This window comes from Apodemus sylvaticus, chromosome 17 (genome assembly GCF_947179515.1).
Source record: "Apodemus sylvaticus chromosome 17, mApoSyl1.1, whole genome shotgun sequence".
NCBI lineage: Eukaryota > Metazoa > Chordata > Mammalia > Rodentia > Muridae > Apodemus > Apodemus sylvaticus.
This window is the reverse complement of record NC_067488.1, coordinates 66,012,453-66,035,477: the sequence shown is the minus strand read 5'-3', so window position 1 is coordinate 66,035,477 and position 23,025 is coordinate 66,012,453. Positions and strand designations below refer to the sequence as shown.

The 23,025-nt window shown below is 48.9% G+C and overlaps 1 protein-coding gene across 8 annotated transcripts in view; it reads right to left on the bottom strand.

The window, feature by feature from the left end:
- Window positions 1-359: 359 nt before the first annotated feature.
- Pced1b (PC-esterase domain containing 1B) overlaps window positions 360-23,025 on the bottom strand; it is a 129,015-nt gene continuing 106,349 nt past the window's right edge. For 2 of the 8 annotated variants that reach the window (XM_052161715.1, XM_052161716.1), the window contains exons 4-6: window positions 21,571-21,706; window positions 13,842-14,052; window positions 360-1,973 (exon numbers count right to left, since the gene is read on the bottom strand). In XM_052161715.1, coding sequence (XP_052017675.1) covers window positions 633-1,973; window positions 13,842-13,886 — 1,386 coding nt within the window. In that variant the 5' untranslated portion in view covers window positions 13,887-14,052; window positions 21,571-21,706 and the 3' untranslated portion in view covers window positions 360-632. Of the gene's footprint in view, window positions 1,977-5,898; window positions 6,738-11,327; window positions 11,560-13,841; window positions 14,053-21,570; window positions 21,707-23,025 lie in introns of those variants that run through there. The other 6 variants (XM_052161717.1, XM_052161718.1, XM_052161719.1 and 3 more) reach the window with 6 other exon arrangements.

Sequence of the window (23,025 nt, the reverse complement as noted above, 5' to 3'; positions counted from 1 at the left end):
TGTGAAAACAGAATCCTTCATGCTGAATAGTTTACTAAGCAGCTCTCGGACCCAGCCATTTGCCGGGAGGGCGGGCGGGTGGTGGCGCTCGCCTTTAATCCCAGCACTTGGGAGGCAGAGGCAGGCGGATTTCAGAGAGGCCAGCCGGGTCTACAGAGTGAGTTCCAGGACAGCCAGGGCCACACAGAGAAACCCTGTCTTGAAAAATAATAAAACAAAACCACCCACTTGATCCGTACAGCCCTTGCTGGGAGCGAATGGTTTTAATGGCGAGGACAGCTGCTGCCATTAAACACAAACACGCACACACGTGCAGGGTCCATACACACCACATGCATACACACAACAGGCAGAACCACTTTTGGAAACAATTTCTGTATTTCAATTTTATTTTTACAAAAGGCAACAATAGCGAGGGGAGGTAGTAAGAAGCTTGCTTGGTCACTCAGGGGGAAGAGACGGCCTCGGGCAGCAGGAGTGGGCCAGTCTGCTCTTCCCTGCCTCTGTTTCTAACAGCAATAAACAAAGAGAAGTCCCAGACAGGACTAGCTGGGTTTAGGGTAGCAAGGTCACTGTATTAGACCAACAACGAGACAAGAAGACAGACGTCACTGGTAAGGCTTAGTCAGCTACTACTGCGGCCTTGACTGGGGGGCATGTTTTTGTGGTCGCCTGGGCCGATCTCTCCAAGACATATAGGGGCCACGAGCAAAATGTCTTGGGAAGCCCCTATGTACTACAGGGGCCTGACGCTGATGACAGGGTGGGCGGAAGTTGGGCACAGGTGGCTGGGGATAAAAGCTAAAGTCGCCCTCAAAGGCATATCCAGTGTGGGTGGGTGAGGGGCCTTCTGAATGAATATAGAATTCATCTGAGGGGAAAACAGGGTCTGAGGAAAAATAGGAAACTTGAGGATAGAGTGGAAATGGGGGCATCGGCTGGGGCTGGGGCCGGGGACAACCTAGTAGGGGCCGGGGAGGCCTTATGGGCAAGCCAGGGGATGGGAGTAGGGGAGGTGGCCTGGGAAAAGGACAAGGTGGAGACGGGGCAAACACCTGAGGACCCTGGGGCTCCCTTTCCTCTACCTGGCCTGAACCTTCCCATGCCTCAAAACCAGGCTCCCAGGCGTCTCGGTGTGGCAATTCCACACCCCATGCATCGGCCATGTGGGCCAGCAGCAGGTAGGAGAGCTTGCGGTGCGCATGCTCATTCCAGTGCACGCCATCCCCCTGCAGGTGCTTTCTGGCTTGACGGAAGTGGAAATTTAAGTCCAGCACATCGAAATAGTGCTTCGTTGCTTCCGCATGGCTATAGAAATTGGCTTGGGTCACTTTCTTTTTCAGGGTGGCTACCGAGATCCGGGGGTACTGGCCCTTACACTTCTGTGGGAGGAAGGCCGCCTTGATCTTGTCACCCAAAGGCATAGCGGTGTTCCACACTAGCAGGCACGACTTGGGCAGCACCTGGTCCATGCGCCCGAACAAGTTCTCCAGGTTCTGCCTGTAGCTATTCAAGGAATTCCGCCCGTACCTGGAGACGTCCCAGAGGCAAGAGTTCATAATGATCACATCTGGGGCGTGATTGCCAGACTGCAGCTCCTCTAGGACGCTCTCCATGTACTCGGAGTAGACGCGCGTTAGGAAGTAGAAGCGCACAAGATGGTGGTCAGAGCAGAACTCGCGCACCTCGCGGTAGTCCGTGCGGTTGTGCAGGGTGTCCAGCTCGCCTCCCATCATCAGCTGGTCCTTTTCAAAGCTCCGCTCCCCCTTGGTTCTGAGCTGCTTGTTAGTGAGCAGGCAATCCTTCTGCAGCAGGAGCACCAGGTCCTTGTACACCGCCCTATGCACAGAGTCCCCAAGGACGACCACAAACTTGTTGTGGAGTAGCTGCTGTACTTCGGAGGCCAACAGGCGGACCATGGTGCCTGCGGTGTGCCTCTTAGCTCCCTCTTTTGCACAAGCTGGGTCTGGGAACTGCTAGAACAGAAGAGAGAGCGCTGGGAGGGACTCGGCCTTAGGCAGAGCAGCAAGCAAGAAGGAAGCCGGGAAGTACAGTAGGGAGCTGCAGCCTGAGGGTGCCGCCCCGCCCCACCCCACCCCACCCCACGGGGAGGAGGGAGGGACACTGCAGGCTCCAGAAGGCCGAGCCTGAGGGCAGGAAGGAGGAGGTAGGAGGAAGGAAGAGGGCAGGAGGAGAGGGAAGCCCTCCTAGATCTGCAGTTTCATTTAACTGTTGGGCAGCTCTGGGAAGCCCAGGCTCCAGCCAGCCAGGAAGCAGGCACCACGGCAACCACGTAAGACAAATCAACATGGAGATGCTGTGGCTTAGGTCTAGATTCTGTCTTCTCTGATGGGCCATATATTTTCCTGTCACCTCCAAAATGACCATTTCCTGAAGCTCAAACCATCTTTAATATGTTTAAAAGATTCAAGCACTTGGCTGGGGAGATGGTTCCCTGAATAAAATCAAGAACTCAAATTTCCGCACAGCCGAGCGGATCCCACCTTACCTGTCAGCTTGCCTTGCCAAAATGACAGGCTTCAGGTTCAGTAAGAGAACCCGGCTCAAAAAATAAGGCAGCCGGCTGTGCCTGATGGCGGCCGCCTCTAATCCTAGCATCTGGGAGGCTGAGGCAGGCAGAACCCTCAAAGACTAGCCATGTCTAGTGAGTTCCAGTCGGGCCAGTGCTACTATTTCCCTATTTCCCAATAGGGAAAAGCTTATCTCAATAAACAAATGAATGGGAAGAAAGAGTGGAGACCCAAAGAGGAAGACAGGCTCCTGGCACAGAAAGACAAATATCACATCTAAATAAATAACTAGGAAGATCCACATGAGTGCACACGTGTGTGCACACACCACCCTGCAATGCCACCCACACACCTACAATTAATTAAAAGGCCCTTGAGATGTAGGCAACACATAGAGAGAGAGAGAGAGAGCTGAGTCCTCTTTGTGTACAACCAAAGGGAAAACTAATGAAGTACACTGTCTCACCTTTCTCCCAAGTGTGGTGTTTTTTGGGGTTGGGGCACATGGAAATACCAGACTTAATTTTCCTTTTCTCCGGTCAATCTGGCTAACCTGCATGTCCCCAGGGGCTAAGTACAGAAAAGGTTTTGACCTATGCAGACAGATCAGATAGACATGGGACTCAGCTTCCAAATCTCAACATTAAAGTGTGTTGGTGCATGCCTTTAATCCCAGGGCAGCAGAGGCAGAGGCAGGAGGATTTCTGTGAGTTAAAGGCCAGCCTCGCTTACATAGCCAGTTCCAGGTCAGCCATGGCTCCAAACTCACAAAAAACTGCAAGTTACCGTCATTCACCTTGCCACGTAGGATCCCTGTGGAATCGTAGAACTAGGCATGTTACGCAGGCACGGGTGGAGAGTTGGCATGGCATTGTAAATCTGAGAAAGGTTTTGCTTTATATTCTAGGCTGGCCTTGAACTCTCAATCTTCCCATCTTGGCCTCTGGGTACTGGAAGTATGCACCTCTCCATCTGAAACTTTTTTTAAACTGGGTCTTACTAGGTAGCCCCTACTATCTTGGAATTCACTATGTAGACCAGGCTGGCCTTAAAGAACTCAAAAGAGATCAGCTGCCTCTGCCTCCCAAGTGTCGGCGTTGAAGGAAAGGAACAACTGGACCCAACTAACAAATTAAAATGATAAGGCTAGGCAGCTTGAGGTTTTAAGTGGTCACAAGTATAAATTGGGAAATAAGGAGAAAAGTGAGTTGCATAGAACAGGTACAAGCGCTGTCTTGTCTACCCATTTTCACTTAAATAATGTAATGAGAAAAAAGTTTTGCAGGGAGGGTGGTACACCTTTATTCCCAGCACTTGGGAGAGACAGGCAGGTATCTGTGAGTTAGAGGCCAGCCTGGTCTACTTAGTGAGCTCTGGGGGCAGCCAGGGCTACACAATGAGACCCTATCTCAAAAAAATCCAAAAGGAACGCTCAACAACAAGGCGCATGCATCATTGCGATGCAGCAAATGATGCGTTGGATGAGGTAAGGCCCACGGGGGGGGGGGGGGGGGGGGGGGGGCTGCAGCGGCCGCTCAGCTGACAGTGCTCACGGAGAACACACTGAGCCCGTTACCACACAGTCAGGCGTGGTGGCAGAAGCTGCACTCTCAGCACTTGGGAGGTAGAGAGGTAGGAAGATCAGAAGTTCAGGGTCATCTGGGGTCACAGAGTGAGTCTGAGGCCAGCCTGGTGAACTCGAGACACTGCCTCAAAAGACACAAACAAGCAAGTAAACAAATAAAAAACCCAAAAAACAAGAACAACAACAACAAAGAGAAAGAAAAGAAAAAAGGGAAAAGAAAAAAACCCGAGTTAAACATTATTTGTCCTCTGAGCTCACAAGTACTGATAAACTGAGCGTGGCATTACATTATAGGACTATGTAATGCTAGCTCCTGGAGGCGTGAGGATAACCCCAAGCTCTTAGGTCAGCCAGGTCTACATAGTAAGACCTTGTCTCAAAATACCGAAATGGAAAAGGAGGTAGGGGAAGGAGCCTCACTGATAACGGCAATATAAGCCGGGGGCAGTGGTGCAAACAAGCCTGTAATACCAATCAGGAGGTTCAGGGGTTCAAGGCCAGCCTCGGACAAAACCACACTCACACACTCACACACACACACATACACACACACACACACACTAGAGGACACTCCTTTGGAGCAAAGATACCATTAGGGGTGGGACACTCTGCTTACTTCAACTAAGTTCCTTAGCCTCTCTGTGAATAGGACTACAGGACTCACATCAACTTGATGTGGGGATTGCGTGTTGGGTACTCTTTATTCTCCTAAGTCTTCAGGTCCTGACAGAGACCAGTGTCACATCCCCTGGAACTGGAGTTCCAGGCAGTTGTGAGCAGCCTGATGTGGGTGGGTGCTGGGATCGGAACAGCAGGGCTCTCAACCTGAGCAAACTCTCCAGTCAGGATGTACTTCAAACAATGCTGGTGAAGCCCCTCAGTATGAGTTAGTGATTGATCCTCAGTGAGCAAAGCCACAGAGCACCAGCTTAGCCATCTGCAGAGAGAGGGGAAACGTCGTCATCTGCCGCCCAAAGGAGAACACGGCAGGCGAGGTTTTGAATATAATGCTGAATGCTCGCAGAATGGCTCTCGGGTGACCTGCTGAAAACACCATTCTCTCTGTCCCTATTCTATAGAAAAGGTTATAGAGAGGACAGAACTAAGATTTACTCATTTTGTTCATAAACAACTAACTACCCAGGGTAGGCAGCTGTGTGTACCTGGGGATGGGGCTGGAAAGAATGAATATAATTTCATCATTCATTCTCAAGCTTGAGACAAATATTAAACCAGGTATTAGCATACCCCAGGAAGACAGCACGCCGTGGGTTGTGACTTCCCATGGCGTGCTGTGGGAAAGTGTGGCTCCTGGTATCTTAACCAGGGAACCTTGGACCACAGGCTGCTCCCAAGGCTCAGGGCCAAGTCAAGCAGAACTGTCTACAAGAATTCTCCATTGTCCTGGGGGGAAGAAGGTGCTGATAGTGAGGAGGAGAAAAAGGGAGGAGAGAAAAAAGCATTCCAGCGAGCAACTGAAACCAAAACTCAGAGGAGGAGGCAACAACCAGACGGGAAGTCCGACACCCTCGGCCCCTAAGAGAAAGAGCAGGCTGCCCTGGCGGCACTCAATACACCACAGAACCCAACCGCTGCTTTGAGTGGACGGACAGACAGAACAGTCAGAAAGGGCGAATCATCTGGGCAGTTAATGAAGACCCGTAGCTTCCAGTTCCAGGTTCTTACTTATAATAACTGAAACAAAAAAGGGATTTGCATACAGGCAGGTTAGAAGTCGCTGAACTCCCTTATTAGCTTTTGGAAGCTATTTTCCCGACTCACTTAGGGAGACACACAGTGGGTCAGCTGCTGTCTCAGCCGGTGTGGCGGTCAAATGCCTGTAATTCCCGCACAAGGCGCCAAGGATGGACTGTGCCAAAAAGAAAAACTAAAAAGAGTTGGCGTCTCCCCTCCAGGGGAGAGAGAGATAAGAAAAGGCTGCCAAGGACAGATAAGGTGGGAGCTGGGCCTGCAGAGGGCCCAGCGCACAAGGGCCCAAGGCTGTCTGAGGTAAGGGCGGGGTCGGAGGAGAGGGGTAGGAGGACAGTTGAGTCTGCCTATAGCTCCACTCTCAAAATGTGTCACGCTTCCCCAAATCCTAATTACTTTCTGTTCTGCTGCAAGATCTGGGGCTGTAACATTGTGGGAGGAATATGCATTAAGGATGGGCACTGCTATAAAAAAAATGACTTTCAAGGAATTTGCTTGTATTTCTCAATTTGGGGATAATTAATTTTTCAGTAGCTTCCTAAGGCATGAATTATAAATCTTTGACTGTTACTTTATAGCTATCCCAAGCCAAACCCAGAGCATTTATTTTTCATTAATCAATGTTCTGTAGTAATTAGGTTAGTTTGGGAAGACTGACAAGGAACTAGGCCAATTGCCCAGGAGATGGGACAGAGGTCTTACATCAGACAGACATACCTAACAAAGGGATGCAGCCTGCCTGGGCTTCCTGCAGGAAAAACATGTAACTAGTCTAATAATTTCATGCATCTGACTAAATACATACTGTAACAATATACTAGGATTAAAAATAGCTCCTTTCTGTTTAAAGGCATTTGGGAGAATCACATTTATTATCCATCCATCCACCCATTCATCCATTCATCCATTCATCCATCCATCCATCCATCTACCCACCCACCCACCCACCCACCCATCCATCCATCCATCCATCCTCTGTAGCCTGGAACTCGATGTTTAGATCAGGTTGGCCTCGACCATGGGAGACCTGCCTGCCTCTGCATCCTGAATGCTGAGATCTAAACATGCCCATCTCAAATCAATACTTTTGACTTTTCTAAGATCTCCTTCAATTTGAAGGTACTGCATGCATAGACAAGAAAATAGTTACTTCTAAGAGACTCCTGTACCAGACTTTCCTATGTTCTGGTATTAGCTTAAAGTTGAACTAAATTTGTGAAAATTTACATGGCCTGTAATGGGCTTACATTAGATTGGAGCAGGCCTACTAAGATAATTATGGATCCTAGGGTGGCCCACAGAGCCTGCCTTCCAAGTGCGGATACTCTGGGGGAGGGGCAGTCATGGACTCTGAACTGGGAATTCATGATAGACATTTGGGGTAAGTTGCTATCCACCAAAAGTGGTAGAAGTAATATTTTAAAAGTGGTTTTAGGGTCACATCAAATACATAAAAGTCCTGTGAAGAATGTGGTTACAAAGAAGGTGGACCTACCCAGTGACCAGGCCTCAGCCCTTTGGCTTAATTAGTTCAGTAAAAAATGTAGTTTCCACCGTGTGTCAAGGTCTTGACAGCTGTCACTCTGCACATTTAACTTGTGACATAAAAGGAAATTTGAACCGAAAAGATGCCTGCCCTTCAAAGTGGCTTCCAGGTGATCTCAAGCCCTGCTTAGGCAGGAGCTGAGATGAACCCAGGCCTGTGGCCTTACGATCCCTCCACACTAACGCCCAACACAGCGATTCTTTTGGAAAAATAACAATCATGCTTACAAATTATTAAAGCAGCTCAAGGCATGTCCCTCTACAGAGTGAGCTCCGGGATAGCCCAAGCTACACAGTGAAGTCCCATCTCGAAAATCAAAAGCAACAAAAAAAACCAAAACAAAAACGACCTTTTATATGGGCTATATAAAACAATGTGCGCGATAAATTTAAGAATGAAATGGAAAACCCCTACCACTTGCTATGCAGACACTTTTTAGAGAAAAAGATAATCTCTGGATAATCTGGAGTTTCTCTCTTTTTGTTTTTTTTTTCGAGGCAGGGTTTCTCTGTGTAGCTCTGGCTGGTCTAATTCGCTCTGTAGACCAGGCTGGCCTGGAACTCGGGGAGAATTCCTGCCTCTGCCTCCCGAGGGCTGAGATTTACTGTGTGTACACCGCCGTCCGGCTCCCATCGGCTCTTTTAAACAATTCGTGAGAATTTCATTTCAATCGCATACAGCGATGCGAATTTTAACCTCACCGTCTCCGTTACTTCAACTTCCCTATAATCTGTCTAACAGGGGAAGGAAAATGCTCCAAGAAACCCCAGTGCCATAATGGTCTCAGCTTGGAAACTCATCTTTCCGAGCCTCGGTTTTCCCTCCGGTAACAGAGGGATGAGAGGAGACCCGGTGTGTCAAAGGCCTAGTCATGCCTGCGGGACACCGGGCCCTCTCTCAACTCCAGCACAGCAAGCTGGCCCCACTCGGGCTCTAGAGAAAGCCCGAGGACCCGAAGCCCCCACCCCCACCTCGGGGTCCCCCTGCCCACCGAGCGCAATGGTAGACACGTACCTCCTGGGTTGGGTCAGCAGCCAAGTCTCGCCGGGAGCCTCCACATCTCAAGCTACCTCCCTCGGGCTGACCCTGCGCTCTGCATTCTAGTCACTAGTCCTAAGGTTAGCTCCCACCCTTCTAACTTCTCGCTGCTCGGAAAAAGAAAGGTAACTTCGCTGGCTCCACCTCCAGGCCTGTCCTACCGCCTGGCCTTCAAAGCCACAGTTTTAAAGGGCTGCTTGCACAGCCAGTGTCCGGCGCTCTTCCTCCTACTCACTCCTCCTTTGACTTTAATTTGGCTCCCAATCGCATCAAACCCGAAGACGTTTGTCAGTAAATCACCACTGGCTTCTTGGCTTCCTTTCAAAGGCCGATGCTCGTCCTTCCCAGCTGCTGTGGACCGCACTTCTGCAACGCCCTCCTGCGTCCGTGTCACCGGCCCCGCTGGGTCCGGTCGTCCCCTGGAGCCCTAGCCGTGCCTCTCTTCTCTCCCTGGGGACTCCCTCAAAGTTGCTCGTTCTCAAGGCCCTCTCAACTGTTCTCCAGCCCTCTTCCACCTTGGTCTCAATCACCCTCAAGACTTACAGCAGTCCCCACTTCACCCCAATTAAGTTCTGGCTTTGGCCTCAGCCAGATTGTAAATGGCTTCTCTTCCCTAGACCCGGGAGGAGGAAGACAAAGGACCACCCCTCACCTTATCAATACTATTTGTATGCAGATAACTCAGAGTTAGGCAATAAAGCCATGAGGCTGAGAGGGAGGGTCCGGGATTCCGCCCTGGGGTTTGGTCCAGCTGGAGTTCCGGGCCAGATCTGCTCTCCGCCGGCTTTAGGCCTCCAGGCCTGGAGGGGAGCGCAGTCTACTAAATTACCAGCGATTTCTTAACAGTTGATGGCCAGCGAGAGGCTGCCACATTTTAAACCACCCTTTTCTCTACCCGGGAGTTCGGAGCTCCAGCCATTCAGGTGTGTAAAGTTCTTTAGTGGGGGGGAAGGGAGGAATAACAATAGCTTTCCAGATTCTCTGGGTTTCTTTATCCTCTCGCCAAACTAACAGTTCCTAAGACAATTCCCTCCTGACCTTTGGACAGTCTTCCTCAAGGTAAATATTGGTTGTGGCCTGGAAAGATGACAGCCTGCCTGCCTTTGGTGTTCAGAACTTCACTTCTGGATGGAAATATGACTGGGTGGGAGTCACCCCATCCCAAAGGCTGGCTCGAGTCATTTTTGTTTCATAAATGGCTGTTTCCATTATTCCTGAAACATCCGAATTCTTACAATGATAGCTCAACTCAACTATTTCTATTTATTTCTACTTTTGGGAACTTGCTAGGGACCCAACACAGGGTCTGACTATGGCTGGACAAGACCTGTGCATCTACATTATATACTATGTAACGGATTGCATGTTAATATATTACATAAAATTGTTATTCTATACATTCTATTATTATATATGTAACGTAGACACACATGCACATTGAAAATATGCCTTAGGATTTTGCAACATTTTCAGAAGCTAAGCAGTGTTCAGCTTTACTTCTAGTTTAGTATAGTTTACACGACTAATTTTTGGTGTGTGTGTGTGTGTGTATGTGTGTGTGTGTATGTCTGTCCTCCTGGGATCAAACACCGGATCTGTTTAAGATCTACTCATCCAAAGTCAGGTTTGTCAGAGATTCTTCCTTCGCCCTTCAGACTGGTGTCTCCTTCCTCGACACTTGGTCTGCTACTGCAGTTAGCTAGCCCTGTCTTGCGGGCTGTCCTCAAACACAGGTTCCTCCTGCCTGCACATCCCAACTGGTCTCAAGGTCTCCTCGGATGTGCCCTCGCTTGCCCATCCACTGCCCAATGCCTGCTTCCTGACAGTGGGCATTCACAGTGGCTCCTCACAGGCCAGTCAGGTGAAAAGTTTCGTTTCTACTTACAGAGAAATCAACAGAGGCCCGCAGAGGTTATGCCAAATCGCCCAAGATTGCTCAGCTGGCAAAAGCCAGAACTGGCCTGTTATTGACAGCAAGTCTTCGGAGGAATTAGATCAGCTTGGAGCTTAGGTATCCTTTCTTTGGGTTAAAAAAATATATAACCTGAGCTTTTAGCCCCAGCTATAAATATTTGCTGAAATTAAAAGACGGAAGTAAAATTATCTAGAAAGAAAAATGTGCATACCGTTTCCCTCCTGGTTATTCTCTGCTGGGGGGCAGGGGGAGACCTATTTCCACAAGGAAACAGAGAGGGAATGGGGTTTATCTGGTTCTGCTCCCAGCCCTCCGGGTTAGCTAGCTTCATTACCATTATTACTTGCAGTGAAATGGTTAGCAACACCAATCTGGTAACATTGTTTCAGGTTTAAGTGTTTTAACTTGCTTATCCACTCGCTCCTTTTAAGAAGCCTAAGAAATAGGTACTTCTCATTTTCTTCATTTACACCTTGGAAAATCAAGGTTGTAGATGGAATGAGCACCCCCCCCCCCAACACACACACACACAGTCACAGCCTTAGGGAACTCAGGGTTGGGGTGCCAAGCCTCTGTGGTCAACCGCAACAGACAAGATTGCAGACAATTAATAGACACGGCACCTCCTCCCCTTGGCTGTTTCACTGTACCTTTTCTTTCTTTTTCTTTTTCTAAAAGAAATTTAATTGTTTACCACTGTAGACCACATAACAGCTTGTCCTTTGGTGCCACCAAGTCTGGCAGCTGGTGTTCCCCACCCCCCACCTGCCCAGTGACTTCCTTACCGTGGAGATCTGAGAAAAGATGATCAGAAAATTTAAATGTAATATTTAAAAGAAAATGGGAAGCTGAGTTCTGGAATCTCATTCTTCCTCAGTTATGCAGGAGGGAGGAGGAGGAGGAAGAGAAGGAGGAGGAGGAGGAGGAAGACAGCCTGGGCTAAGAGAGACCTATTAGCAAAAGAAAAAAAAGAAAGAAAGAAAACCGCTGGGGAGTACTTACTTCTTGAAACCACTGGTGACTTTTTAAAAAAAAGGTGTCCCTCTGTTGATTCTAGATCCTTCCCTAGATAGACTCCTTTCCTGGCTGTATATCAGAATGGCCCAGGCTCTGTCTTCGGGGTAAATAAGTTCAGCTCTGGGTGCCGCCACTTTCACAAGGCAGTGTCTGGGGAGGTGATGCCATTTCCGGTGGCCTCTGGGGCAAATGACAGGATACAGCATTTGCTCTCTTGCTTTAGGAAGAATAATGGCCGAAGTTTAAGACTGTGTCGTTAACGTGGATGAAACCTGACGTGGTTGAACCCTGACGTGGTGGGTTGGCTCTGAATTCATTTTCACATTGCCTTTCTCAGTAATTTGAATGTGACCCTTCCTGTTCTTTAAGAGTTTGGTTCCTCTGTTTTTTTACTATGCCGGTGTGTGGCGGATACGAAGCAGAAAGCGTTAGGCATGGGGAGAAGTTGGGGGATGAGGGAAGAGATTTGAGGAGAGAGATTTCTCCCTTTATTTCTCATTTAGTAGCCATGGTCCTGTGTTGGGGGAGGGGGAGGCTCAGTTTTTAACCCAGCCCCTCTCTCTCGGTTTGCACCCAGCCCAGTAGCAGCCCGGTGGGGGGGGGGGGAAGGACTGCCCCTTCACAGCTGGGAGTCGGAATGTAGGCCCAAGGTGGCCCAGAAAAAGGCAGCGCTGTGAAGAGGAGCCAGGTAAATGTGGGAGAGGTCAGAGCTGGCCGGGTCCCTTCTACTCCCCCTCCCAGACTCCCACTGGAAACTGTCAACTGCTGGGAAAGAAAAGGGCCTCTGATTCAGCAGATAAGCACCGGCCTTGGGGTCTGGCTGGGATGATCTCACTGGTGGGAGGGACTCTCACCTCCTACTAATACCAAGATGAAAGAAGGAGGAAATGAATCAGAAAAAATCAAAACCCAGGAGAAGGAAACAAAAAAAAAAAGTGACTCTTGGTGTTCTAAACACTTCAGAATAAGCGTTAGACTACTGGTGTGTGTGTGTGTGTGTGTGTGTGTGTGTGTAAAACTCAGGCCCTGCCCTCTCTCCCTCTGAGCTCCAGCTTCCAACTTCCATTACAATAAACAGTAGAAAGTCTGGAACAAGAACTCTGCCGAGAGGCCAGTGGATGGCCCAGGCTCACAGGGCAGCTGCAGGGTCTCCACAAAGCCCAGGCCTGTAACCTGGCTTTTGGCTACTTCATGGGTTCCTTTTTCTTCCACCCTTCTCCAGCCATCTTCTCCCACCCTTTTAACCCCAGAACACTAGGAGAGAGAGAAAAAGGGGTCGACAACATCCTTAGACTACTTCATGCTGGTTAGGGGCTTTGAGTTCCTTGGGGCAAGTTTGATCTTCGATGCCGCTATATCTAATTTCTTCTCTTTGCATATAACTACATAACGAACTGCATCCAACCACCAGCCAACCAGCCTTTCTTTTGGGGCTCTAGCATTTATACATCCTCTAAAAAATCCCTAGAATTCCAAGTGTCACACACTGGCAAAAGACTGTCGGCAGCTGGCAAAGTCCTGGCCCTCCCTGCCAGTGCACGAGGGGCGTCATGGTCAGCTGCTGTGGACAGTCTGAAGCAGCCCCGTATCCCACACCTGGGATTCAAGTAGAAATGTATTCTTATAATATCTCTGTGTTAGAAACAAACAACAACTCTACATTCGCACTGCAGAGGCCAGCCTGAGCTGTATGAGGAAATGCCGCCTTCAGCACAAACAGCAAAGGGTCCCAGGGCACTCCTGAACCCCCCCCTGTACGCTTTGTTTCCGAAAGGAGCTCCTCGTAGTTTCCTGAAAATTTTTATCTTCTCAACTAGCTCACACGTGACTTAAAAGTTTTATCCCCATTTCTGTGCCCTTCTCGCCTTCCCTACATTATTTTTCTCATCTTGACCAAAGTGTTTTCCATGTTTTAATGAATTTTAGTGCAATCATTACAGTGTCTCTAGACAGGCCTTCGGTCTGGAGCCCAACTGGAAACCTGAGTATCCTTCAATTCACAACAGTGTCTTCTGTAACTTGAGGGACTCTGCCCTGTCCTGGTGTCAAGGACTGCATGAGACGGAGCCCCAGCAGGTCTGTGCGCCCTGAGAAGTAGCCGGGAGGGTGCAGGGCTTTCTGTCCTCTCCAGGAGACCAGAGGCCAGAGGAAATGGCAGTCATGCTTATAATCTTCAATTTAAAATTCTGCCTTCTTCCCAATATCAGTTATGTATGTATGTATGTTATGTATGTATGTATGTATGTATTTATGTTTTTTTGTTTTGTATTTTTCAAGACAGGGTTTCTCTGTGTAGCCCTGGCTATCCTGGAACTCATGCAGACCAGGCTGGCCTTGAACTCAAATCTGCCTGCCTCTGCCTCCCAAGTGCTGGGATTCCAGGCCTGCGCCACTGCCGCCCTGCCCAGCATCTGCTATCACCCATGCCATCAGCCTGCATTGCTGACCTGGCTCCAGCGAATGCTTCGGAGCCTAGTGCACCACCTTGTCCTTACTCACCCCTAAAGTGCACTTCCTTGGCTGCTGTCTTTCCAGGACACGCATTCCCAGCAGCCAGCGCTGCCACCGCACAGTGATCCCAGGCCCCGCCTCCTTCTGATAGCTTTGCCTTCCTCCTTGCCGGCAGGTTCCTGGGGGCTGGGGCTGTGCTAGCAGGGCAGCTAAGGCACACTCCTGTCACCTTCCCTCTGAAAATGGTGAGACTGAGGCTCTGCAAGAACATAAAGACTTGTCGCTGTTGTTGGACAAGGACAGCACATTAAAGCCCGTCCTTCCAACTGAACGGTGGCCATCTTTGCTGCCAGGGTGGAGTTAACAAACCAGTACAGTCATTCTTAAAGTATTTTGCTTAAACCATGTGTGGTGGCACACGCCTTTAATCCCAGCTCTCAGGAGGCAGAGGCAGGGGGGGTTTCTGAGTTCCAGGCCAGCCTGGTCTACAGAGTGAGTTCCAGGACAGCCAGGGCTACACAGAGAAACCCTGTCTTGAAAAACAAAACAGAGAAAGAGAGAGGGAGAGGGAGAGAGGGGGGGAGGGGAGAGGGGAGGGGGGGGAGAGGGGAGGGGGAGGGGAATGTGTTCCCACGGGGGGGGGGGGGGGAGGAGAAGAATGTGTTCCCAAGTCTCTTCTCTAGAAGTAACACTACCCACTTTATCAGAAACATTCTATACAGATATTCCATAGCTGAAGAGATTTGATATTCTCAAGTCAGGATAGAAAGCAAAATGTATCCTGCTGACAGAATTAGGAAACTCTGGGAATCACTAAAAAAGCCAAAATTACCTACAGAGAAGATGTGTATTTTCCTGAGACAGGTATGTCAAAGACGATAAATAAACTGTGTTTCCATAGAACTGAAATAACCTATTATCTCAGGTTTTGTATATAAAACCTTTACTCTCATTCCTAAGTCTGAACAATAACACTCATACATATACATTGCAATTTCGCCTATGAGAAGAAGTTCTCTTGGGCCTTGTATGTTCTGTTCTTTGAGCAACACAACCCCAAACCCCAGAGGTCTTCATAGTCACTGGACACTAAAGGTGTTGGAGGCACAGCTGAGTTGGTAAAGCTCCCAGGCTAAAATTCCATGTTTAAAAAAAATGTGTCTTTTAATAAACTTCAACTCTACTTCATGCGGCTTGTCTTGAAGCTCTTTTCTATGGCAAAGTGGAAAAATTCTGGGTTTGCCTAAACAGAGGTCCCCAAGGCTCAAAGGACGGGGGCTGACAGTCCAGCTCAGCCGTAAAGCCAGGCAAGCAAGTGGCCTGGAGCCAGAGGCAGACAAAGCTAGCCTATGGCCACGCAGCCTGGCCTTGGAGCATGTGACTTGGACACGTGACTGACCCTGGTCTAGGGTCCTCCTAGAGCTCTGAAACTCAAGCTCACAGGTTACCTAGTGGCTTCCCGTCCACTGGTGGTGTGGACGGGGGGCAAAGCTACAGCGTGGGCCAAGTGACTCCTAGACTCCTGGCTTTGGGGACAACGGAGTGGACTCATGTTTGCTTCCGCAACCTTGGTGGTCAGCGGACTCCTCCTCCATCTACTCTTTCATTTGTAAAATGGTGGCGGTAATCACCACTATGGGAATGCATAGACTGGATGAGAATATAAACCTGGCACAATGTGTCTGTAAGACTTAAGATATATTTCTCTATTCTTTTCTCTCTGTCTCTCCTTTCCCTCTCTCCCCCCTCTCCCCTTTTCTCTCCCCTCTCCCTATTTCTCTCTTGCCTCTCCGCCTCCCCTCAGTCAGTCACAGTCACAGGTTTTTACATTTTAGAGAACTGCCCAGTAAACAGGAGAAAGATGATACAAAGACAGGGAAAGTTGCCAGAGCCAAGTCCTTGCCCTGGGAAAGGGACAGGATATTGTGTGTGTGTGTTTGTGTGTGTGTGTGTGTACACACAGTCCCTTGCTGAAGCTGCTGGCTTGAGTTCTTAGGTTTTTCTCTGGTCTATCTCAGCAGTGGGTGAAGGCCCAGAGCAGGCCAGGAGCATATTTAACTAAGATTGGAGCGCCATCGTGTTTTTGTTTTGTTTTTTGTTTTTTGTTTGTTTTTTTCAGAGACAGGGTTTCTCTGTGTAGCCCTGGCTGTCCTGGAACTCATTCTGTAGACCAGGCTGGCCTTGAACTCAGAAATCCGCCTGCCTCTGCCTCCCAAGTGCTGGGATTAAGGGTGTGCGCCACCACCTCCTGGGGTCCTCCTAGAGCTCTGAAACTCAATGGCACTGCTGCCATCTTGTTTTTGAGACAGGGTCTCACTATATATCCCTGACTGACTTGGAACCCCATACAGAGTAGAGCAGGCTGGCCTTGAACTCACCGAGACCCACCTGCTTCTGAGTGTTGGGATTAAAGGAGTCCACCACCATTCTCAGCCATTTGTTTGCTTTGAGACAAGGTCTCACTATGTAGCTCTAGTGTATGTAGGCTAGGCTAGCCCCTACCTGCCTCTGCTGGGACTGTAAAGGATGATGATGATGATGATGATGATTGTAAAGGATGATGATGATGATGGTGGTGGTGGTGGTGGTGGTGGTGCTAATTATCTTATGTGTATGCATGTGTGTGGAGGTATGGGGTTTTGCACAGGAGTGCAGGTACCTGCAGAGGTCAGAGGAGGCTATCAGACCCCCTGGTGCTTGAGCAACAGGTGGTTATGATCTGTATGATGTAGGTGCTGGGAACCTAGCTCTGGTTTTCTGCAGGGCAGTGTGTGCTCTTAACTGCTGAACTTCCTTTCTAGCTGGGCTTTGCCTTTTGGTTTCCATTCATATAGACTGATGTTACAAATTCATAATTTACTTAAAGTCATGGCTTATTTGAATCTAAGCACAAAAAAACCCCAATACTTTAGATAGTAGAAAATATTTTTAATGCAAGGGCAAAAATAATGTGCATTCCTCTCTCCCTTTCTGGTGGCATTGGATGTTGGACTTACGGTGTCACGAATGCTTGGCAAACATCTATATCCTGCCCAGTAGTGTTCCTTCAATATCAACAACCCTTTATTAGCTCCTGTCACAGAGTAATTAAAGTTTATCAGTTTCACCCACCTCTGTCTGAAGGGACAGTCGTTTTTCTTCTCTTCTAGGAATTGTGTGCTGTGAGTGGGCCAGACCATTCAATATTTACATAGTGATGCATTTACTTCAGCCAACGGGTATTTATTTGTATTCAGACTTAAGCTTGGCAATATTTAAGTGATGGCTGAATTTAGCAAATCAAAAACTATGCTTTTTTTGTCTTTGTTTGTATGGGTATAATAACATGTCTGGTTTGGGTTATTTCTCTTCTAAGAACTTCTGATCTGTGCCTTTAAGTCCATATGACTCTGCCATCAGCTACGCATTAACTCAGCACTGAGAAGCATAGGCCAGTCTGCTGTATATAATGAGTTTCAGGCTAGCCACACCTGCATGTTTAGACTCTGACACACACACACACACACACACACACACACACACACACACACACACACACGCGCGCGCGCGCGCGCGCGCACATAGGTACACCCAAACATGTCCAATAAATCTTCCTTAGAAAACAGAAGACTTTGGAAGCCAGGTGTAGTAGACAAACATCTGCAACCCTAGTTCTTGGAGACTTAGACCAAAATGGTACAAGTTCTAGCCCAGTCTGGACCATATGGTAAGACCTTGCCTACACATAAATAAATTGAACTTTGAGATCTCAATTAAAACATCTCACGAGTTCTGCTTTAGCAAGAGAACTAAGTTTTGTACTAAATGAGTATAGATCAACTTCTCTTTGGTTGTTGCTAAGCAAGGACTTAGAGGTTTGAGAATGGATGAATCAAGACACCCAAGATCCCAGTCTGTCGATAGGCCTCAAATGCCTTCATGCTGTCCAGGAATCCTTTTGTACAAAGTCTACACGGTCCTTATCACATGAGCCACTTGATTCAGGAAGCCTGACTTTTCTACACCCTTTTCCAGGGTCAAAAATGGAATGTGCGGCTTGGGCAGCACAGCTTCCGATTTGCTCTAGGTATGTGCGGGGTTCGGGGTGCAGTTCCACACAGCAACAGGCAGCTTGGCTCAGTTTGCCTTCTGCGCAGCCCTGGCAGATATCCTAAGCCCTGTGGCAAACAAAGTTGTTAGGATAGTCAGCAGAGCGTGGTGTGCCAACCACTGATGCCCAGATTGTTCTTAACTGGTATTTTGAGAAAGGACAATGCATTCCTGCTGGCCACGGCCAACCTCTGTAGCGCCGCATGGAGACATGCTTGGGTTTTATGGAAAAGGTATGGATCCTTTTCCCTTGCTGCTACTCAAGGCACCCTGTGCCCTAAGTCTCCAGTAAAGTGTGATTTGTGCACTCTGGATCGCTGGCCCCTTCTCCTTGGTGTGTCGGGTCCCTTCTGCCTGTGGCCTCTGGCTCTAAACTACAGGGATCCAGGTTTCAAAACAATATATGTATATCCATGCCTTCCTTATATATAAACTAATACTCTGAATGAGTAGCCACAGGCAAAAATATAAAGGCTTATAAGCACCCTGTGTTATGGACTGTGATGGTTTGTATATGCTCAGCCCAGGAAGTGGCACTATTAGGAGGTGTAGCCTTATTGGTGTAGGTGTGACCTTGTAGGAGTAGGTGTGTCCTTGTTGTAGTAGGTGTGTCCTTATGGTTGTGGGCTTAAGACCCTCATCCTAGCTGCCTGGAAGTCAGTCTTCCACTAGCAGCCTTCAGATGAAGATGTAGAACTCTCAGCTCCTCCTGTACCATGCCTGCCTGGATGCTGCCATGTTCCCACCTTGATGATAATGGACTGAACCTCTGAACCTGTAAGCCTGCCCCAACTAAATGTTGTCCTTGTAACGTTGCCTTAGTCATGGTGTCTGTTCACAGCAGTAAAACCCTAACTAAGATGGCACAGCTCCAGGCCGTCCTGAGAGCATCCTGTAGGGACAGACTGCAGGTAGGCAAGGATGATGTAGGCTGTCTTGAGTCAGAGGAGACCGAACAGCCTTTCCCATCTCAGTCAGGCTCAGCAGTGAACTTGGCCTATGCTGCAGGCTTCCCTTGGCTGTGGTCATTTTTTAAAAGTTTGTAAACCTCTTCATAAAGGATACTCAACCAGTGCCTGAGAAAAGAGGCCTCACGTTCTGTTAGGAATGCGGTGCGTCCCTCACCTGCAGATGATGTTGGGAGACTCCTGCCACTCGCTTAGTGTGCTCTGATTCCCCGTCCGTATTTGATGTCATATGGTTCTTCCTCGTTCTGCAAATCTGAACCTATGGGTCTCATTCCCTCTCCCCAGGCCCTGACTACCGGGCCTCCTGTTCGCAGCACAGCCTATGCTGGTAGCTCTCACCGGCTCTGCTCTCAATAGCTTTCTGCTGCTCCTGAGTAACTCAGCTATTCCTGGGTTACCACTGCCTTTCTTCCTCAGGCCACCCACACCAGTGCAAACCTGGAAGCTTTATCCTAGCCAGGGGCCGGGCCGGGCACACGCTTTCAACCCCAGCACCCAGGAGGTCAAGGCCAGCCTGGTCTATGTAATGAGTTCCAGGTAATCTAGAGCTACATATTGAGACCCTGTCTCAAAACCTTGAAAACAAAAACACTTCATCCTTAGACCTAAAAGAACCCCCAGGAGGACACAGGCAGCTGGAGCTAATGGAGAACATTCCAATACTCTCATATTCATAACGTGCACTTTAAACTGTTCTCTTAAAAATGATGGTTTAGTAGCCAAGCAGTGGTAGAACACACTTTTATTCCTAGCACTCGGGAGGCAGAGGCAGGAAGATCTGAGTTTAAGGTGAGCCTTGAATACAGAATGAGTTCCAGGACAGCCAGGGCTACATAGAGAGAGAAAAAACCAAACCAAAACAAACCAAAACAAACCAAAACAAGACTTTTAATTTTCACTTCTGTCCTGCTCTCTACTGACAATTTTATTGTTTTTTATTTTTGTTGTTTTTTGTTTTGTTTTGTTTTTTTGAGTCAGGGTTTCTCTGTGTAGCCCTGGCTGTCCTGGAACTCACTCTGTAGATCAGGCTGGCCTGGAACTCAGAAATCCACCTGCCTCTGCCTTCCAAGTGCTGGGATTACAGGCGTGCACCACCACGACCGGCTACTAACAATTTTAAACATCTGGTATTCAAAAGCCCAGTGCTTTTAAGTGGTATTATTAATTAATCTTACCAGTGGCAACCTTGCTTTTCCCCCCCCCAAACCAAAATGTTTGGGGGGAAACTGATCCCACAAGGTGGGTGGCATCACAGAGGCAATAATTTTCAAAATTGTCAGAGTCTGGTAACAGTGTCTTTCTACAGAAAGGGCCCCAGTATTTTCAAATGGTATTCACAGCTAAATTGGAGGATGTGAGGTGGCTGGTTCTGTTCGGGAAGAAGACGGCTTGGTGTTCTGTGGTGCCTGCTATTCTTCCTTTCTACCAGACAAACATCTCCCCAAGGGCCTCTCACCTGCACACAGTGCTTGGCCGCAGGGTTTAAAAATATGATAAAAAACAGCAAAGAACAAAGAAGGGTTTCTTATAAACTCTGTGACTCTACAAGGACCTGACTATGGCACATGCTAAACGGGTGATGTCACTTTCCAGGTCTGAGTCCACAACCACCAGACGGTCTGTCTCCAGCCAGTTACTCTTAGCTTTTTCCTCCCAACTCCCCAGCGCAGGCAGGGAGAGTGTGGCTAGCTGCTGTGACCAGTCCGCTTCTCTACCACAGCCTCTCCCTCGGGTCACAGCGGGAATCACGGGCACCTGATGTCCCTCCTCTCCAGTCTGTGTCCTAAGATGCAGATCTTGCCATCTTGCAACCCTTCACAGACCTGTGAACCTCAACAGTATTTGAACAGGCCGGCTTCCCTGCCTCTGTCAGGCATATTAGCAGCCTGGGACACCCCCCCCCCCAAGCTTGCAGGTCTCAGCCCACAGAACCTCCCTATTCTTTTAGGCTGCAACAGTCATTTAGAATATTCTAGCTCCAGTGCCTCTGATTGACAGAATCAACTACTGCAGCTGCCATTTCCTGAGAATGACACCCAGACATCTTACACCCACTGTTACCTTTAGTGCCACCTACGGACTAGGAAGGAGTGTCCTTGGGGGAAAATATTTCCCAGAGGGCCCTGTTTGTCTCAGGTTGCAAGGTTGGGCCTGCCACAGAATCTAGCAGGAAAACCGAACCCTATTCCATGCCCACAGGGTGATGGCTAAAAGACCAAAGGTTGTTTTGTCTTTTGATTTGGAAGGGAACAGAAGCCACCGCCAGTGACTGCAGTGGTTTCCGGTATGTCACGGGCCAGTTCGTGCCTAGGGACAGTGGGTTTAGAAAACCCATTAAGGAATGGTGGACTCACAGAATCAGAATCTTGGGAAACCTCCCTTATTTAAGGCTGTCTTATGATCACATTTCCGGGGCACCCTGAACCCTGGGGGCTTAGAGAGCTGTGTTAGCCAGTTTGAGGGACAAACTGTCTCTTGCAGAATTTGATTGACCACAGACTGATATTTTAGGAGGAAGTAGGCTAAGAAAACTGCAACCCTGGCCTGCTACAGTGTTTGTTAATGAACATGAGAACAGGTGCTTATCGCTCTGAATGGAAGGAGGTCCCCGGAGTTCTGAGTGAGCTTCATGGTGGACACCTAAGGTCTGAGGCCCGCTGTGTAGGTGGGGGCTGTGCCTAGTGTGCGAGTGTCTGTCTCGGGCAGGAACACATACTTACATGTCTGCTCAAGGAAGATCCTATTGTCCAGTCCCTCCATCGCTGGGCGCCGAGAGGAAAAGAGGAAGGAGGGTGAGAGGAGAGAAAGGTGGTGATCTCCGCGGCTCCTCTTCCTTATTGCTGAGTCATCCTGGCCCTGTTGAGAGAGTCAGCACTTCCTTCAGTGGCAGGGGGTGGTGCGGTTCGGGCTGCTGGGGCAGTGGTGGGGCTTCCTCTTTGGTGGGGTTCATAAGGTACAAGCTTGGCTCTTCTCTGGGCCACAGGATGCGCCCCGGTGCCAGCTCCCCAGTTCACCTCAGCCAAGCCAAGAGGCTGGCCATGCCAGTACAGATCAGAACCTCAGTCTGTTCTACACACGTGGGAAGGAGACCTAAACTAACTCAGCCCTCCAATCGCCTTCGGGCCGAGGCCTTTTTCTTTTCTGGGGGCCCTGGCCATAGGCTTCATTGAGGCCCTGCTGACCATTAGGGTTCTCCCACACTCCTGCCTACTGAGCCGCCAGAGCTGTCAGACTGCCAACAGCAGTCCCAGTGCCTGGCAGAGACCTCTGACATTCAAGTCAGGGACATTGGCTCCAGCTTCTCAGGATGAGTCTATAGAGTCCATGGTCATTACGAAGCAAGCTACTTCTGGAATGAGCAGAATCTGGTGGGAAACCATCTAGGGTCCCTTTCTGTAGTTCGGGGATGCTAGAGTTTGGAGGCACAGAGAGGAGGGGTGAGCTGGGCCAGCATCCTGTCTGGTCCTCTATTGCTTTTGCAATGCACAAGGTCAGTGCTTTAAATGGCTACCTATTTTTTTTTTCTTTCTCCTATTTGGCTTGATTTTTGAGACAGGGTCTGACTACGTAGCCCTGGTTGCTCTGGAACAATCTATGTAGACCAGACTGTTCCCAAATGCAGAGATCCACATGCCTCTGCCTCCTGAATGCTGGGATTAAAGGTTGGGTCACCATGCCTGTCTCTTTCCTTTTGAGGTTGAGAGCAGTTTTGTTCCTGCAGAGGACCATGGTTCGATTTCCAGCACCCACACTTCAGCTCTCAAGCATCCATGAACCCCAGTTCCGTTGGGTCTAATACCTTCTTCTCACTTCCATGGGTACCAGACACACGCGTGGCACACAGACATACATGTGAATGTAGCACTCATACATACAAAATAAAACTTTAAACATTTAAAAGAACTATTTGTTTACTGCGTATGAACGTGAGTTTTGGCTTCCCATCATGTAAGTTCTCAGGATCAAACTCAGGTCATTAGGTTTGGCAGCAAGTTCTCTTACCCACTGAGCCATCTCGGTGGCCCCTGAAGCTTACAATTTTTATTCTACTGGGGCATGCTCGGTTCACACCTGTTTCCAAGCAGTGTGGAGACGAAGGCAAGAGGGCCGTAAGTTCACGGCTAGCCTGGCATACAGAAGATGAGTTGCTGTCTCAAAACATCAACAAACCAGAC